Consider the following 19,221-nt stretch of genomic DNA (forward strand, 5'->3'; position numbering starts at 1 on the left):
TGCGGAATGCTATGGAAGGAAAGTTTGACGATGTTGGTTTACAAGATCTAGAAATAAAGATGATTGATTTATTTAATAATTCTAATGGTAGAAAATGGAGAGAAGGTGCTTTAAAATCATCTTTCAATTATTTACTTCTTGATCCCAGAGTGACCAAAAATCTTCCATTAAGAGCTAAAAATATGGGTGAGGAGGAAAAGAAGATAATTTTATTTTTTAAGCCATGTATGCACTAAAGATTTAATTTCGTATGAACCTGATCATATCAACTTTTAGAAGGTATTTTCAGTATAAATTCATGATAAAACTAAATACTGTACAAATAAAACCAAATGATGCAACCTGTGTTTAACTGAAAAGGACACATCTTTAAACAGACATACAAACTTGACTTGTAGTACAGACACAACTCTTGAGTAACAACATGTTTTCAGGTTCTGGTTTAATAATTCTTTTGTATCATACACAGATCTGAATCAAGAGAGCTTTGGAACATTTCTTCATCTTTTGTACCTATTGGCCAATTACTTATTTTGACTATTATATTTACAGCTGATGGAGATGTATTCTGTACATTTGTAGCTGCTATATTTTATATTGGTAAAGGCAAAAGATCAAGGCCTTACACTCATTTATATGAGGCAATAACACAGTTACAGAAACCTAAACCTAATGTAAGTATATTCTATAAAATAGAACTATCACCAGAGCAAAATAATTGTTATTAGTCAAGTGATATCGATCTCTGAAAGAGTGGTATAAAGTGTACACAAATATCAGACTAAAACTTATCTAATGAAAACTGTTGGAGATAAAACTAGGCTTGTTAGTTTGTAGGCACTATTAACTGATAATTGTCATAACTTATATCATTACTGTATCTATGTATTTTGTATTATTAGGTTAGTAATAAAGTTCAACAAATATTAGATATATGGTATGAACAACAAGGTGTCGTTTCATTACATATCTTTCAAAACGTTATACCAGTAGAAGCTTATACTAGAGAGGCTTGCATGATTCAAGCATTCAGTGAGTTGAACAATTTTATCTTAGGAAAAGTATTTACCTATTGCTTTCTGCATTATTTTCTGATTAGTCATATTTGTTTCCATGATAAATTTCTTGTGTGTGCGATATGTGCACCATGCCTCCAAAATTCATTCAAATATCAAAATATTATGTAAATATTATTATTAATACTGTGATCCTCTATTATATTATTGTAGGTTTAGATAAGTTAACTAATAAAAAGAAGGGAGATTTTTATGGAACATCTTCTACTTGGTCTATGAAAGTTAAAAGAAGAATGGGTGTGTATTTTTTGAAGAAAGCTTTACAGATTTTTTTAGCTGAAGGAGAACGTCAAATTTGTCCACCTGATATCAAAATGGGACAATGATCTTTTGACATATCTTATCCACCACCCTACTTTCAGGGAAATATAATATATTTTTATATGCATGATATTATATAGTTTGTCCATTTGTTATTGTATATATATCATCAAATATATTTCCTCTTAATCCAGTCTGTACATACACAGACATTCATGATTAGTTATGACTCTTGATTATATGCAATTGGTATTCTATTTATGATATTTTATAAGACTTGAACGTTATTAGAAGTGAGAAGTACATGTCACAAACACAAGACAATATTATGGAATAAGCACACTTTAATAAAATATTAAACATATATAAATATGGAAAGCTTCACGAATTTGCACGTCATCTTCCCGCAGGGGCCATGCTAATCTTCTCTGTATTGTCCCAACTTTAGTATATGAATTCCATACGCAAGCATGACATGCGAATTCGAGAAGCTTTCCTAGTTTTTAAGTTTAATATTTTATTAAAGAAGTGTGCTTATTAAAAAATATGGTCTTATGTTTGTGATATGATATTTTAGTTTGTTTATTTGTTCACATATTTCCTGTTAATGGACAAATTGTTTGTAACTAAGTCAGTGTTTTATAGCTATGTCCCATCATTAGTAATCTACATAATTGTTCTAATTGCATTTGACTGTTCTTTCTTAAAAATATAGTGTCTGCAATTGCATCGAAATATAATATGAGTATCAGAGGGTTCAATGCGTATTTTTTTTTCTTCACCTTTTCTTCAATTTTGGTTAGGTTTTTCAATGAATATTAAAGATGCCTTTCCTTATTATATATATATTTGATTATTGGAAAGCTAATACTTATATCAATCGAAAGTAGAGGTGTTCTTATGATTGGGAAAAATACCAGTTTGTCACAAGAGTCCCTAATAAACTTGTAATTAGCTAATTAAATAAGAATGCAGACAAATTTTCTAAAGAGTGTCCGATCAATAAAGGTCAATTAGTCCCTTTTATTATCCAGGCTGTACATACACAGAAATTCATGATTAATTATATGCAACAGCTACTCAAGTAATTTGATATTGCATTTATTAACTCCAGTAATAGGAAAAAATATATTTAAATTTCATATAGTTTTAAAATGCGAAAAAAACATCTTTAAGCCTGGCTTCATTGGTTTATTAGTTTTAAAAAAAACCACTATATTTCATTTCATGTTCAAAAGTATTATTAATTCATATCACCCGGTGAATTTTTCAGTATATTCAATATTTCAGTCTTGACTAAGTTGTTCATTACAGAATAAGTTTGAATTCATAACAGTGCCATTGGATTTTTTTGGGTATTTGTCGTTAAGTTTCTGTTTGTTGAATTGTTAATTAGTTTGTTATGTATGTAATTAGAAATATAATGTTTAATTTGACATATTGCAGAATTTAAATGGATGAATCATATTATCCTACTTTTACTTACAGTCCTAATTTTTTACATCTTGATGTAGCGAGTTCATTGACCCTCTTTGATCTTGATCTCATAACTAAACTTTGATTTGTTGAGGATTTCTTTCTCTATCCATTACAACAAAATACTAAAAATAATTATTATGTAGATATCATTGAGTAAGTATCAATATTAGTAAGTATCGATGTATCAGACTCAATAACTTGTGCCATTATTCATGAAGTTTTATAAAAAAAACTTATGATAATCTATCAGCAATTCAGTTAAATTTGAATTTAAAATGAATTAATTGTTTAACATGTAACATTCAAATGTGAAAGCCTCTGGATTATTTCAAATTCACATTTTGGTCACTATAAATATTGTTAAAAGTTTGTTTTTCGTGTTGTGAATAATTAACATGTATCAGTTATATTTTGTTACATTCAAAGATCTTTTGCGAAACAAATTATCAAGTTGCTCATCTTATTTACATAAATGTGTATTTTGTTGAATAAAAAATCAATCTGAAATGGAAATTTTTATTTAAATTGATATAAGTAATGATTTATAAAAGCCAACAATATCTGTTCGGAGAATTCTGTATTTCACACTGACCCAAATTACATACTTACCCATAGAACTGTATACTGACATACAATTCTATGCTTACACTGTTAGCATTCAAGGGAGATAATCTGTCGTATGCTCTCTAAAGTTGGAGATCAATTCAGTATTGTTATTATAAAAAAAGCCAAAGTAGGATGACTCACTTGAATAAGAGGACATTCGATTTGCCCAGATCTTATGAGTATACACAACACACGGTATAAACTTATATGGTGCCAGTAGGTCCTGTACCGAAGTTGAATTTTGAGAAATATTTTGGAGATACCTGTCTGGAAATGAAAAGAAGACTTATTAGGCCAATGAAAAAAAATCGAAATCTAGGACCCTTGAATTTGTATCCTAATAAAAAAATATGTAAACATTGAACATTTTTACCGGCGATTAATCTATGTGGACTGCCAAAGTGATGTTGGTGATAAAAAAAGGTCCTTAGTGTTTAGGTCATTGAAGATATTTGTCATGGATTCAAACCAATCATCATCTAAACAGCCATCACCTGATAAAAATAGAAAAATGGCATCACCAATAAGAAGAAGAACATTTTCTGGAAGTCGTTTTTTCTCACCTGTAGACAGTGATCAAGAATTAAATGATTTGGAAGTGGAAAATGTGTTTGGTGATGGTAAGTAGCCTAATGGGTAATTAATGATCAAAGCTAAAATGACCAGAATAATATTATATATAGATATCACAAGATTCCTGAAAAGATGCGTCCTTAAATGTTTCCATGTTTACCTTATTTTTCCCAGAATTGAGAGCTGTATATTCAATAGTACCAGGGGTATATACAATTTTTTTTTATTATGCATTAATAATTAATTCATATATGTTACATTGATAATTGGTTTTTATAATTTAGGTAATGAAAGTCTTAATGGAAGTGCAAGTGATATTGATTCTTCACCAACTAAACAATACAGACGACCAGGCACTGCCTCCAAAATCAATTACTCACCTTTCAGGGTAAGATAATACACAGTTTTAGCCTTGGAATTTATTTCTTGAAAAAATAGCAGACATTCAATTAAATTTGACGTCACAAATATAATGTGTTGCAATATGTATTTTATAAAATCAAGATGTATTATTTATTGTTTTGAATATTTTAAAACAGTATATTATTTTACCTATTAATAGCCATGGATTTATAAAAATAATTTCCAATATTGGTCTACCCTAGATGAATAATAAGTAATTAATTTCATTATGATTACAGCCATCAACAGTGATGTCTAATTTACAAAGAGGTAATGTTCAAACAACAACACCATCAGTTATACAAAGTAAGTTTTCCTTTTGTTATGTACACAGACATCATCTTCAAGTTTCCTGAGTTGGACATGAAAATTTTTTCAACTTTATTCAATCAAATAAGATGTACCATAGCAGAAATCTACTGTTAAAGAATGTTTATTATATAATAAACACTATAATTTGATTATAGATATGAGTATACATCAAATGGCAGCTCAAGGTGAATTAGTTTTATTGACACAAGAGATTAAAGATGGTATGTAGCTAATTAACATGTATTTATGTATTTCTGATTTACAAAGTTCAATTTCAGCTGCTATTGTACCATGCTTGTACAGACTTCTTGTTTCCAGGGCAGATATAACTTACAATTTAACATATCAGTAATAACAGTAGACGAAAAGGTCAAAAACAAAGGTTATATGATTTGCACCGCATGTATTTGTTGAATTGTAACTGTGTATTAGATTTTAACTCTGAAAAGTGATATGTATTTGTTGAATTGTAACTGTGTATTAGATTTTAACTCTGAAAAGTGATATGTATTTGTTGAATTGTAACTGTGTATGAGATTTTAACTCTGAAAAGTGAAATATATAGCTGAAATTGATCTATATCAACAAGTGAAGCAAATTGGTAAATGACTCTATCTATTATATGAATAAATGCAGAAGTACAGTAATTGACAAACTTTGACATTTTTTTTCAGGATGTGATATCAATAAAGCCGATGATTCTGGATTCACACCTATATTATGGGCGTCTGCTAACGGTCAGATGTCTAGTGTAGAATATCTATTAGAGAATGGTGCCTGTATTAATACTGTTGGTAATCATGGTGAAAACTCATTACTATTATCAAGTTGTTATGGATATTCTGATATTGTGTTAGAATTATTAAAATTAGGAATGGATATTAACTATAGAGATGAGGTATACTATTTGATTTGGTTAAGTTTATGTATTGTTGGTAGATGCTAATGCAAATACAGTATATCAGGGATGGTCAAATCTGTGTCCAAAAATCTAATTTGGTGCAAGATATTGTTGATTTAATCAAACACAGAAAATTTAATAAAATTCTGACAGAAACTGTCACCTTTATCGCATTAACAAGCCAACAAATTTTGATGCGTTTTTACTAAGTCAAGGTCAATGACTCAAATTTCGTTGATCGAAAAATCGTCAGATTCAATCTTGACTAAGATCTCATTATTATAAATGATCACACCAAATATCATTTAAATCGGATGAAAACTGTAGTCTCTATTGTGTTCAAATTTTGACCCTTTTTTCGTAAGTCAAGGGCAATAACAAAAAAAAAACGTTCATCGAAAGATAGCCAAATGTGAACTTATCCAAAATGATGACACAAAATTTCATTAAAATCAGTTAAAAACTGTTGTCTCTATAACATTCACAAGCCAATTGCGTATGACGGAATGACGAACGGACAGGGGCGACAACAATAAACGACCACATTATAATGTGGGCGTATATAAATACATGTAATATTTTATGGATTTTTAATGCACAGTATTTAATCTGGTATGTACTCATGTTAATTGGGAAAGAAGCTTACGATTATTGCAAGGAATTTAGTAAATATAACTGAGTGCATGGATTTATCTTTTAGAGTGGAAGTTCAGCTTTAATTTATTCAGCTTTCAATAATCACCTATCATGTATACAGTTATTATTAGAATGGGGAGCTGATATAACTATTATAAATGAAGATAATCATACTGCTTTTGATTTAGCTGTAGGTCAAGGTCATAAAGCAGGTAAGTAAATAGACATTTTTCGTTGGGATACATTTTACTTGACGGAATGAGCTCTTATGAATACCAATAAGATGACTCTAATAGCTTCTGTTGTTTAAAGTAGGCTTTGAGAGCCTCTGAGACTCAGTAAGTTAGAAGGTCCAGGGTTCCATCCCAGCATAGGTCGTGAAAATACCTTCAACCCGGTTTCTCCCTGTCTGTGATGCAGGTAAGACAGGCTCATGCGGATGGGACAATAAACCGTGGCCCCATGTGCTATAAGCTGTTCCCAGTTAGAAAACGAAAAAAAGGAGGCTCATGCCAAAATTTTCCTCATTGTAGCCTGCATTACTTTTTCAAGTAGGCTATAGTTTTAGGAAACATTTCAATCAAAGATTAACAGTCCACCGTATAATCATGTGGTTTTGTATTTTTCAAATTTGTTCAAACAATATGTACAGTTCTTTGCTTGGTTTTAAAATGTACATGTCGAAAATAGAATAAGTTATATAATCAGATTGTAAAAATATGAGACAACCTTATATTTTCCAGCTCAACAAATAATAGAGAGACATATGTTAGGGATGTTTGAAGATCCAAGCTGATATTTACAGTACAGACTGTTTTAAATAAATCTCATAGTTCTAATTTTAATTCTACCAGGAACAAGTGAAGGAAAAATTGAAAGACTTGTATCTCAAATCTTTGGCACATGACTTCTTGAAGGAAAGATGTCATTGAAAGAAATATTCCTTAACAATTACAATGCTGTACAGAATGAAATTAATCGTAAGGCTGTTTAAAAAAAATTTTTTTATTTTACTATGTGTAAATGTAAAATAATTCACAACAATTAAAAAATAAATATCAACAAAAAAGGGCACTTAAAATCACATGACACTGGACAGTCCGAAATGAGAGACAAAATTAAAACATGATGGAGATTATTTGGATTTGATTGGAATGTGAGAAAGTACAATGTGATAAATTATGATGTGATATCAACCTTATCCTCTGTATTAACTTTAAAGAAATAACCGGTATATGTTAATATTGTTATTTGTACATGCAATATCTTGCAATTGGTTGAGATAAGTAAATTGTGGCTATATCCATCATCTACACTGACTTGGTAGTTTTTGTCTCTCACGTATGAGTAAAGCCCCTAAATGTCCTGCTATGATTTTCATATTGAGATAATCATTTCTTTCAATAAGATAAGATATTTTTGGGGATCTTCAGTGTTATACCATGATTGATGCAAATTTGGTGAGAAAGAAATAAAAAATATCACAGAAAATAGTACTTTGTCCCTATTTAATCAGACTGATTCATATTCTTTCTGCCAAGCTTCATATTTAGGTTTAAGTTGTTTTGCTGATGGTTTAGTTCTTTCTAAGGCTATCATAACATCTCTTGTTGTAATAGTATCTAATCTCAAATGTAACAATTCACCTGAAATTAATCACAAAATAAAAATTCCACCTTGAATCTATATTAGTTTTATGTTGTTTTTTTTAAAAAAACTCTTGGGGCATGAAGCTATTACGATTTGCATAGCATGTTTACTAATTGGAATTTATTTATAGCTCAGTAAAATACAGAACTGAACACAATATCAAACGATCTTTCACACATGATTTTCCCTGATTTCACCCAGTTGATGGTGAAAAAAGAACCAAAATTAGGAGCATTCTTATGATTGAAAAATTTGATATAAAATCATTATATTTACCTTCATTATGTCCTTCTAAAGCAGCAAATATTTTCCTCACAGGTCTCATAGCTGCTTCTTTACATAATAACTTAATATCAGAACCAGAATAGCCATCAGTGTGCTGTTTAAAACAGAAAACAATACAGGAAAATCTTATGCAGTCAATTCAATTATGGGCTTTCAATAGCCAAATTGACTTTAATGCTACAGTATAACAGTATTCCTTAATTTTGAAATCATTATCTGATCTGAATTATATACAATCATATTTCATATAGTAAACATTTAGCTGCATTTTACAGTCTTGTTTAATAACAGCTTTAACATGTATGGTACAACTTTTTATTATACAAATTTATATTAATAGTTTGGCAACAAAATAAATTTGATCTGTAATCTGATATGTCTAGAAGTCAAGATGTTGCAAAAACAGCTATCTGTTATTAACACAACTATTAATGTATGATATATTATAACTCACCCCAGCTAATTTACCATAATCTAAATCAGCTAATAATTCTAATTCATCAGAACCTTGATTAACCACTGGTGGTAGGAACTGGTTGATCATTGACTTTCGAGCATCATAGGTAGGCATATCAACTAATATTCTCTTTTCTAATCTTCTCAACATAGCATGGTCCAATTCCCTAAAATACCCGGAGCATTTAAAATCAGAAGAAGCAGGTGATGAGCTTTTATCAATATATTTACAATAAAAAAAAACGATTCATGTTGATTCAGCTGAAAATTTCCTACAGAATTGCTGATGGAATAGACTTTTTTTTTAAACCAAACTGAAATTTGTGTGATGTGGTTTAATACTAATGGGAAAATTTATGGATCATATTAGCAATCCTATAACAGAAAATAATATAAAGTACAAAATTGTCCCATTGTTTTGAGAAGATCATACCTACCAAGGTAAATTAGAAGCTGCTAATAAAAATACTAAATCATCTGTTTTAGCTAAACCATCCATTTGCACTAATAGTTCTGTTTTCATTCTTCTACTTCCTTCATGCTCACTACAACCAGAAAATCACATTATATGTACTTAATATTCTTTACTTTATTCAGAATTGGTATACATCACAGACTTATAGTATAATATATATATAATATATCTTAATCAAAATCCATAACGTGTCCATCTAAGCTTATGTTGGTGCACATCAATTCAGGAAAAGGAAAGACTCCTGAAACCTTTCTTTGAAATTGTGCCAAACCCTACTAATCCAGGATATTACTAACACACAGGCATACCAACTGTGTTCAAATTTGTCCACAAGAAATATTAAGAGACTGAGATTGTTACTATAATATGTATCTACATTTAAATTGTACATGATTCTTACCCCCCACCCCCTCCAGATCCTCGTATACTCATTAATGATTCTAATTCATCTAAAAATATTGTTGATGGTGCGTGGAATCTTGCTAACTCAAATAATACCTGTAATAATAATAATAATAATAATTTATATTTCTTTAAAATATGCTCTATATACATCTTATTGCTTGTTATAAGTTAAACAATATTTCACGTTAGTTCTCATACCATCATCAGGAATATCATGAGTGTCTCTTATCTATTCTAATATGCCATTGAATAGATTGCAAAAAAGATCAAAAGAACCCAAACTTTTGTTAAACTAGTACTAGTAAACAAATAGTCTATGCACATCAAGCAATATCAAATGAAAAGTAGGATCTGAAGAAAAGGGCAATAAATAACTTACCCTAACAAGTTTTTCAGAGTCACCTCTCCATTTACTTACTATGCTAGAGGCTGATATATTAAAAAATGTTGTATTACATTCAGTTGCTACAGCTTTAGCTAATAATGTTTTACCAGTACCTAAAATATATACACATAAAAACCAATAAAGATCGTAGAATTTGATAAATAATCGCTATCAAGATTAGCCGCATCCAATGTAATTCTTGGCAGTTTCATTAGAGCAGAAATTATGACTTTGTCTTGTCTGTCAATGTCCAATAAATATCGTTTTTTTAGTGCATTTTGGTTTTGGCATTAATTTCAACAGAAGTAATCATTGGCTTATGAACTTTTCCCAAAGCAGTCCATTTTTCCAAATTTTACAACTCGTATTTCCTTATGAGATAAATATTCAAACAAAACTTGTAATTTGCCACACAATGCATTTTAACAAACAATTAGTAAGCCTATCAGTAACCTTCAGCACAATCAAGGAAAGAATGAAAGTGACATATATTTAGATAGCAGTTTTGTATCAAAGTATTTGTAAGGCAATAAATGTATAACATGGCTTACCTGGAGGTCCATATAACAACAAACCTTTCCACGGTGATAATATACCTCGAAATAACTGTGGATACTAAACAATATAAAATACATTTTATAGTCAGAAAACCAAGCAAATCTTAAAGATTAAGCACATTAAGTTGATAAAGATTATTTTTGGTGATGAGGATGGTTTCTTTACACTTTAACCAACAATAAAGACAACCTGATATTATCATGCTAAAAATACAGAAACATCATAAATCTTATACCTTTATAGGATAAACAACAGCTTCTTTAACTAATCTTTTAGCTTCATCTAACCCAATAATATCATCCCATTTAACATCAGGATTATTAGAATAGATATCCTAGAATAATATATTTTATATGAAATAGAAAGATGTAACAGATGGACATTTTGAAATCATGTTTGGAAAGGCTTATTACTTTCAGATAATTATAGGAGAAACTTACTCTACTTATAACTTGAGCCAACTCTCTCCATTCTGAATTATATCCAACATAACCACCAAGAGGTTTTAATAAACGATCCTAAAAAATCAAATACAGTTTAAAACGTAAAATCTTTTCAAAAATAATCTTACATCAACCATTTAAAGGATTACTACCTCTTAGGATAACATACAGGGTGTCATAATTATACAAGAGATTCCTCTATAATCCAATAAATCCATAAAACTAAGTAATTATCCATAAATCTAAGTAATTAAGATAATAAGGTAATCATTAAAAAATTGATATTTTTAAAGATATCTTTAGTTTTAAGGATTTATTGTTACATACATGTAGTCTGTTTTTTATTGCAAGAGATAGTATACCTTTGAATATTAAAAATATTATTCTTTACAATTAGCTTGTAGTATTTATGACTATAAATCCCTGGCAGGAGGAGCTATTGAGAGATAACGTATTACTTCTAGCAGTAAACCAATAGTTAGTTTGACTTACACTACTATCAACACCTTCTTCAGCATTCATTTTAGTAGCATCATTTATCATTGCACGTATATCAATAATCTGACCTGGCTGAAATATAACAAGAGTCACTTACATACAAATCAATTATAACCTTATAATGCATCTTGTTAAATTTAAAAAGACCACTAAACATATTATGTATGCCAAATCTTATTTTGTCACTGGGAGCATATTTTTCACTTTTCATTTCTCTGATATGCATAATATTAAGTTATACAGAATGAGACTTTAGCACAGATAACTCAATATCAGTTATAATAGGTAAATATTGAATAAAGTTATAAATACCCGATTTCGTTGTTTGACTGGAGCACTATTATTTGATAATTGTATGTCATTTTGATTATTTTGTAAACCCTGGACTGTTAAACCTTGTAAAGCTAAACCATCTCCATTTGTTACAGAATTACTTTGATTTGCACCATTAGTTACTGTTGCTTGCTGAAACACAAAATACTGTTTGATTAACATTCTCCCCTGCTATATAATACATAAAGATTTCATACATAATAATACTTGAAAATTTCATCAGTATGTTTCTTACTACATGTCAGATTTTCATCCTGAATAGGGTCTAAAATATTTGGACAATTATATCACCAATTCAAACTGTAAGACTCAATTCCTAAATCTTCTAATTTAGTAACATCTCATTTTTTTTTCAGACCAGAGCTGTAACATTAAATATAAAAACATACCGTATGACCATTGACAGCTGTGGTTTGTGGTTTTTTACTGATCTGAGGTTTAATTACTGGAGCAGTGACTTGACCTTGACCTCCAGAACGAGGTCGTGCTGGGGGACTAGGTAATCTTGCTGTTTGTGGTATTTTTGGTAGAGCTGGTGTATTATTTACCTTAATACTGAAAGATGAAAAAAAAGCAAAATACATTCCTCATACTTTATAATGTTATGTCATGATATCTTTTGGATCAAAACAAAAATGTTACAGAATGCATATATTTTTAAATATCAGCCTTTGGCAGTTAGTTCACATTGGCCTCTTGAGAATGGGGGTATACAAATACCCCCCCTGTACCCTCACTTGTGCCACCACTGCTTGTTCAGTGATATAGAACTGTTCAAATAGAATAAAAAAAAAATTGATTTGACTTTGACTTAATACTTTGTGTGCACTACACTCTTACCTTGTATTTCTTGTCAGACGTCCCTTTCCACCTCCCCTTCCATCAACACCAGCTACAAAAATACAATTTAATTAATGTTTCATACTTATATACATCCTTTGAAAAAATTTAGATCAAAATAATGATGATACAATCAATATCATATAACAATATATTTAATATATAAAACTCAAGTAAAGGAGTCAGAAGCCAGTTCAGTTCAATATTAAGCTAAAGCTGTGGATTGAAGTTATTGGAGAAGTAAGGGAATTTTTAATAATAATATAAACCAAACCAAACAACAAACATAATAATTATTCCGATTACTTGGTGAATCTTAACAGGCTTTCATCTTTCATTAACAAAATTGCAAAAATTAGACATCATCATTTGGTAATGACACAAATGTCAGACATTAAGATTAATTTAAATATAATAATCAATTATCACAACTACAAAGAATAAACTGGATTAAATTAAATGTGGGTTGTGGTAGTAAAACATGGTAAGAAACGCTTTAAACCAAAATCAAAGTATTAAAAAGTTAGATTCTCAACATCAGAAAACTCAAACAATTACCTGTAAGTCCTGAATAAAATAAAAACAAGTGTAAATTTGGTGTAGAAATAACAAGAATACAAAATAAATAAAAATTTGGTCACAAGAATTTCAAGTTGTGTAAGCTTATGCTTTGATAAATATTTGACAAATTCTGGATGCATGAATTTCATTTTAATCATAAAAGACTTCAAACACCAGAACGCAAGTCACATTTTGGTGTTGCATTAGGAAAAATGTGACATTTTGAGATAGTATCAGTGTTTTGCAGTCAAAATCTTACTTACCACTTTGAGTGAGTCGTTTTGTTATTTTAGGATGTCTATTAAATTTAACATAATAATAAGATTCATATTCCATTAAAATAGTATCCAGATCTATATTATCACAAACCTCATATTTACTCATATCAATATTAGTCTCTTTAGATAATGTTTGTGCTGAATCACGATATCTATAATTAAAATATTCATTATCAAATCTTTGAGAAAAAACAAAATGGCTAGCTAAGCTCATGCTGCTGACACATGAAAATAGCGTTTAACAACCAATAAGCTTCAATGTTTTAATACTATGGTATCCTAAGAATTTAAATTGTCTTAAAAGTAAAAAGCTTAGTTTATCAGCTCAATACCTACCCTGATTCGGTTAAATAATTCAAAACTAATATCAACAGATTTTTCTTTCTTGAATCTGTTCGTAATTCATCCTTCAAAGTAAAATATAAAAATCAAATCATATTTTATCACCATAGTAACACAGATCAAGCTGTCAACAGTTTATTTTCAGCTATCTTAAAATAATTTAGGTAGGTTTAAACAGGGAACCGTTTGATCTTCACACAAAACTTTATATAAACATGTATCATTGTATGTGTCCTGCTCTCAATAAGTTTTGGATATATAATGACTAATAATTCACATACATGACCTCACATGACCTCCGCATTTGCATGTTTTGATAAACATGAGTTGACTTTTCTTGTTGTATCAAAGCCATGTCAAATTTGTTATTTATTTTTAATATATACAAAATGGTGGATTTCCGTTATTACCAAATATCACAATTTTTTATAGGATTAATTTCTTTATAGGCTAATCCTTTTAATTACAGCTTTTGTAATCAGAATTCCAAGTGTCGTCTGCCAGAATATAACCCAATGAACGAAGTCACATGACAAACTAGCGGATTGCGTGTCAGCAGAAAAATTCTATGGAACACAATGAGGGCCATATTCTTATGTTGTGTCAATGACTTTTAGCAATAAATCACTCTTACGTTTTACATATCTTATTTTGTAAGTCAATAATTTTTTTTTTTATAAATCATTGTTCTTTGAAGGAATTAGTTATAAATGATAATATACAACTGGGTATCCATACAAGGTGATTATCTCAACTTATTTATAGATCAAACATTGAACACAAAAATAGGTGACGCATTTTGCCGCCGTTGTCAAGTTAGTTACTCATAAAATATGGGTCAAAGTGAGGGATTCATAAAGAAAATAGAAACAAACCAATTTCAATTACTCTATAGGATATTTGAGAAATAAAAAAAAAATTTGTTTAATTTCGACAAAATTAGGTGTTGAATTCTTATATGCACGAATATAGGTTCATCACTACAGGCCTATATGAGAAAATTACCCATATTTTACTAAAATTTTTAGAGCGAAAATTTCTCTAAAATAATTCATGATGATCATTCAGTAGTAATATGAAGTTGCTATTCAATCCATCCAAAAATGATTGGCGAAATGCTATTTTATTAACACTGAAACAGATCGAGATTCCATGTCAGCTTCGACGACAGTGAGTGTGAATGAGTCCCGAGTTGTCTGAAACTTGAGTTTTCTCGGACTAGCCTAAGAAATGAATAAAAAAAAACAAACTCACAGCTTCTCGAGCCTGATTTGCAGACCGAATTGATTGATAACTTAATTCGCTCATCGCGCATTCCGGCTGACGGGTATCTTATCTCAAAACAAACAAAATAGGTTTAAAAATAACAGTGAAAGTTGAGAAAAAAAGATTGTTTATCGTCGTGAAGAAAGAAAAAATGGCGAATGACAACATCCGGCGGTGCAGAACAAAATATTTATACATCCTTAAGTCCACAACAAAGTTTTGTTTTTCATTCTATAAAAACTTCCCTTAAATGTCTATCCGAAAATAGTATTATTCTCATATAATTGTTGGATAAGACATAGAAGTCGACAAAATAATAACAATAAATAATATGATCTGTATTAGTGGACTTTTAGGGCTTTATATTGGCAGCATGAAATATATGTACACCGCTCGCGTAGACTAGGTCGATGAAATTACAAAAGACTGGACAATCGAATCAACTATATATTTTTTGTCGGTGAATAAATGTGTATTATAATTTAAACAAAGACCAAAATCAGCTGTATATTTTACATATGGTTGTATACTGTACATGGTAAATATCTATTTTGCTAATTGGAACCTCATAATAACTAATTTATGCTGAAAATTATTTCAGAAAACGACAAGTTACTAAAATATGGATGCTCTTACTTTGACTCTGCTGATGCATTAGCTATTAGGCCCTATTTACCAAACTACACTATGTAGTCAGACTAGGCGACAATAGAATCTCCTTTTATGGACAGTTATATGTTTATTTAAACTATTTCTTTTTTAGCTTAAAACCTAATTTCCATACCAGTACTACAAGTCAAACTATTGAATTCTGCAACTCTAATTCATCATTATGTGGCTTTGAAAACTATTCAAAGTAGACCTAATAGCTACTCGCTACCTGTCACTATCTAGGTTTGATTTCCATATTGCTTTATTTCCTATTGCCAAATTTAAGAAAATGAGTGAATCACCAGATGAGGAAGCTAGTGCTCCACCACTAAAGAAAGCTCGATATCATTGGCAAGTTAAAAATTCAAAAAGTCGTAACAGAAGGTGTGCCAGTGAAGATGAGAATGGAAACCCTAGTCATAGTGTTGAAAATACTTTGTGCAATGACAATCAATCACATTTGAATAATGACGAGAACATTCTGTCAAATAGCATTGATATAGATAGTGATGAAGATACCCTATTAGAACAAAATAACAATGGTAGTACAGAATTTAAGATACTGAACAAAGTGAGGAAATTTGTAAATGGCCAAACACAACAAATTGTTAAAACTATGGTGTCTGAGACAAATGACGAAAATATTGACTGTTTAGGTTCTGTTTTAGTAGAACCTGCGATTAATAATAATCATTTAGATGAAACCAATAATGTTAGTGCTTCAACATCAAATGCTAGTAACAGATTGTTTTCAGGGCCTTCTGAGACTATACCAGACATTTCTCATAATTCTGATGATCAGCCTGAAATTCCAGATGTTGTGAATGATAGGGCTGCTGCACCTAGATTAGACTATGTTTCTCGCTGGCAGAGTCAACAAAAAGCAAAAGCTATCGTTGACAATGCAATTAATATGACTTTAGAAGAAATGGGTTTGACACCTGATTTGGATCACAATTTGCCTATATTAGATCGTCTTCATGTAGAAGATGAAAGTATTAGTGAAGCTATTCGGCGACGTGGATTATTTCCTCAAGAAAACGAAGATCAAGATGCACTTCAAGGAACCATAACACCTTTACTACACCAGTTAACACAGGTGTCAGATCGTGTTTTTGCCGACAGGTTAAATAACATGAGACTTTTTATCACTATACGTCAAACTGCACGCAATCCAGATGATGGATCGGAAACACCGCTAGAATGGACTGATGAGTTAGCCATTAGAACTCTTCAATCCAACAGTCAGGGAGGTAGTGAGACATTAGTAAATGATGACAATCCAATTCCAAACCAAGCATTTCAATTGACACTTAATTCTAATCAAGGTCCAAATCAACCACCTGATGGAAATGTTTCAGTGATAGATTCTTCTGACAATGACTTTGAATCTGATGTTGATAATTATTATGACCAGTCTGAAATATTTGGTGATTCAGTGTTAGAGGACAGTAATGCTCATATTGAGCATGTAGCAAATGATATCAATGTGATTGACGATAATGGACATGAAAATATTGATACACCTCTGGTTCAAGCTGAACTGGAAAATGAACTGGTAGATGACAGTGATTTAATGAATTATGCAGTTAATGCTGCTATTAGTGCTAAAGGATTAGCTGTTCCAAAGTGAAGTTTGCATTCTGTCATGTTTGTCCATCCACAAGTATTAAGGTGCTTTAGAAAATATTACTCAGTCAAATATCTGCTCTAAAATTTATCACATATTTCTCAGCATTTCCATGTCCAGTCAGTAGTTGTCCATAGAGGCATTTTGTGATTTTCTCGTCTGTTTTCATAAGCAGGTGGTCAGCCAAAGAGAAATGCTAATAAAAACCTGTCTTCAATGTGTTAGCAAGTTGGACACAATAATTTAAAAAAAGGAATGTTTTTCTGCTATTTTTATGAAAAACTTTCATTCTTAAAAATGTTGTAAATTATAAGCTTATGTGTAAAAAAATTTCTGAAATATGCTATTTATTTCTATGTATCTACTTGATCAACTTGAATTTGTTATAAAAGGTTCTAATTGTCTATAATTTGTGTTTATTTTGCTAAAATCATAGCAACTTTAAAAAATAAGCTTACCTTTTAAATTGCAGTGACATAGATTAAAGGCAAATCGCAAGAAAATAATAATCGATTGATCGAAATAATCGGAGAGGCTTAATCAATGTCATTGTTTAATAATTGAAACATGTCACATTTATTGTGGCTTATAGAATACATTTAAAATGTACACGATTAAAGGATTTAAAAATTACTTTCATAGTTGATTTGTTCATTATGATAGTTTTGATGCAGGTAATTACAATGTAAGTCAACACTCAGCACAAAATGCAAATTCATATTTTCTTAATCAACACAAAACAATATGACTGGCTTTTTAAATCATTGGCAGATATCTGTGACTTTCGATTGGGAAGTGATTATTTATTATTAGTTTAACTACAATTTTCATTAATTTAAAAACCTAACTTTCTCAACCTACTAAAATAAACCGTTCTGATAGATCACTTTTATCTTATTTTCATTCATTACAGTCAACAGGTAATGTTATTGATAATTACATCAGGATCCATGTAATAAAATATGATTTTGTCCAGTAGCCTATGTAATCTCATATTTTAGATTATTCTATATCATTTTGCCTTGAATTTTATGTTGGTAAAATATTTCTCATTAAATAATGTAATTTAAGTCAAGATTAAAGGTATATCATACTATCAAAAACAAATTGCAGACTGATGTCTTGTCATTTATTACTGCTACCTATGGAAGCATATAGTATTACTTAGTCTAAAACTTGTCTGTGTTGTTAAGTGTTAGGTCCTATATCAAATGTATTTGGGAACCACTGTGGTTCAGTGAGTTAAACACATACTTTCCAACCTTAAGGTCCAGGGTTTATTCCTGGCAGGGGTCCAGATATTAACTTCAGATTTTTTAATCTGTTTTCTTATGTCAGTTATGCAAGCTGAACAGAGCTGGAAAGAGTTCAAGATCCTTGACAGTTTAAATTAAAAAATAGTAGGCCAAAGCCATTGTCCATGCAAAATTCCCTTATTGCGCACTGTATAGCTTTGCCCAACAAGTTACAGAAACGTAGTCTAAAAACCCTATTTCACTTTTATTTCACAGCCAAATATTTCAACCCAGTCCGTGTCATGAAGGACCACAAAATTATTTGTAATATTTTAAAAGAGTTTTCTCCCTTTATCGTACAAATTGCTGATTTAAACATACGGAAGAATTGTGTGAATAGTATATATGTCTTTATATGTTACCGAGTGCGTGTCTACTAATTTTCCTGCATCTCATTCAACGAAATATGTAAATGTAGAGCTTATTTAGTCATTAAGGCAACCTTAAGTAGGGCAGTTTGCAATACAGACTATAATTTTTAAAATTTTAGTATAAGCTATAAAAGTCAATATTATGTCGTTGATTTTGTTGTAATTGTCGGTGGTTTAAAGTCATTCCCACAAGCCCCTTGGACTGAAGAAGTTGTGTTTATCTATTTTGGTAAGTACGAAAAGATATGAAACT

At 30.3% G+C, this 19,221-nt stretch overlaps 4 protein-coding genes across 4 annotated transcripts; 3 read left to right on the forward strand and 1 right to left on the reverse strand.

Moving 5' to 3' along the window:
- Positions 1 to 59: 59 nt before the first annotated feature.
- On the forward strand, positions 60 to 1,402 carry LOTGIDRAFT_102206 (hypothetical protein; the record flags this gene model as incomplete). The annotated part of the gene is made up of 4 exons (XM_009045776.1): positions 60 to 186; positions 553 to 674; positions 903 to 1,032; positions 1,230 to 1,402. The coding sequence occupies 4 exons, from the start codon at positions 60 to 62 to the stop codon at positions 1,400 to 1,402; spliced, it is 552 nt and encodes a 183-aa protein (XP_009044024.1).
- Positions 1,403 to 3,933: 2,531 nt separating this feature from the next.
- LOTGIDRAFT_152338 (hypothetical protein) lies at positions 3,934 to 7,042 on the forward strand (the record flags this gene model as incomplete). The annotated part of the gene is made up of 7 exons (XM_009045777.1): positions 3,934 to 4,042; positions 4,280 to 4,383; positions 4,637 to 4,703; positions 4,865 to 4,930; positions 5,384 to 5,607; positions 6,311 to 6,458; positions 6,990 to 7,042. The coding sequence occupies 7 exons, from the start codon at positions 3,934 to 3,936 to the stop codon at positions 7,040 to 7,042; spliced, it is 771 nt and encodes a 256-aa protein (XP_009044025.1).
- Positions 7,043 to 7,159: 117 nt separating this feature from the next.
- On the reverse strand, positions 7,160 to 15,175 carry LOTGIDRAFT_208512 (hypothetical protein). Its single transcript, XM_009045778.1, has 15 exons — positions 15,010 to 15,175; positions 13,750 to 13,820; positions 13,399 to 13,565; positions 12,120 to 12,266; positions 11,732 to 11,814; positions 11,396 to 11,464; positions 10,901 to 10,978; positions 10,696 to 10,794; positions 10,454 to 10,517; positions 9,897 to 10,015; positions 9,513 to 9,610; positions 9,075 to 9,182; positions 8,636 to 8,804; positions 8,173 to 8,275; positions 7,160 to 7,892 (listed from the first exon to the last, which is right to left on the reverse strand). Exons 1-15 carry the CDS (start codon positions 15,061 to 15,063, stop codon positions 7,759 to 7,761), a joined length of 1,563 nt encoding a protein of 520 aa, XP_009044026.1. The 5' UTR covers positions 15,064 to 15,175; the 3' UTR covers positions 7,160 to 7,758.
- Positions 15,176 to 15,459: 284 nt separating this feature from the next.
- LOTGIDRAFT_228053 (hypothetical protein) lies at positions 15,460 to 17,706 on the forward strand. The gene is made up of 2 exons (XM_009045779.1): positions 15,460 to 15,559; positions 15,786 to 17,706. The coding sequence occupies exon 2, from the start codon at positions 15,962 to 15,964 to the stop codon at positions 17,303 to 17,305; it is 1,344 nt and encodes a 447-aa protein (XP_009044027.1). The 5' UTR covers positions 15,460 to 15,559; positions 15,786 to 15,961; the 3' UTR covers positions 17,306 to 17,706.
- Positions 17,707 to 19,221: the final 1,515 nt, after the last annotated feature.

The sequence above is a fragment of the Lottia gigantea genome (genome assembly GCF_000327385.1).
Source record: "Lottia gigantea unplaced genomic scaffold LOTGIsca_1, whole genome shotgun sequence".
Taxonomy (NCBI): Eukaryota; Metazoa; Mollusca; class Gastropoda; family Lottiidae; genus Lottia; species Lottia gigantea.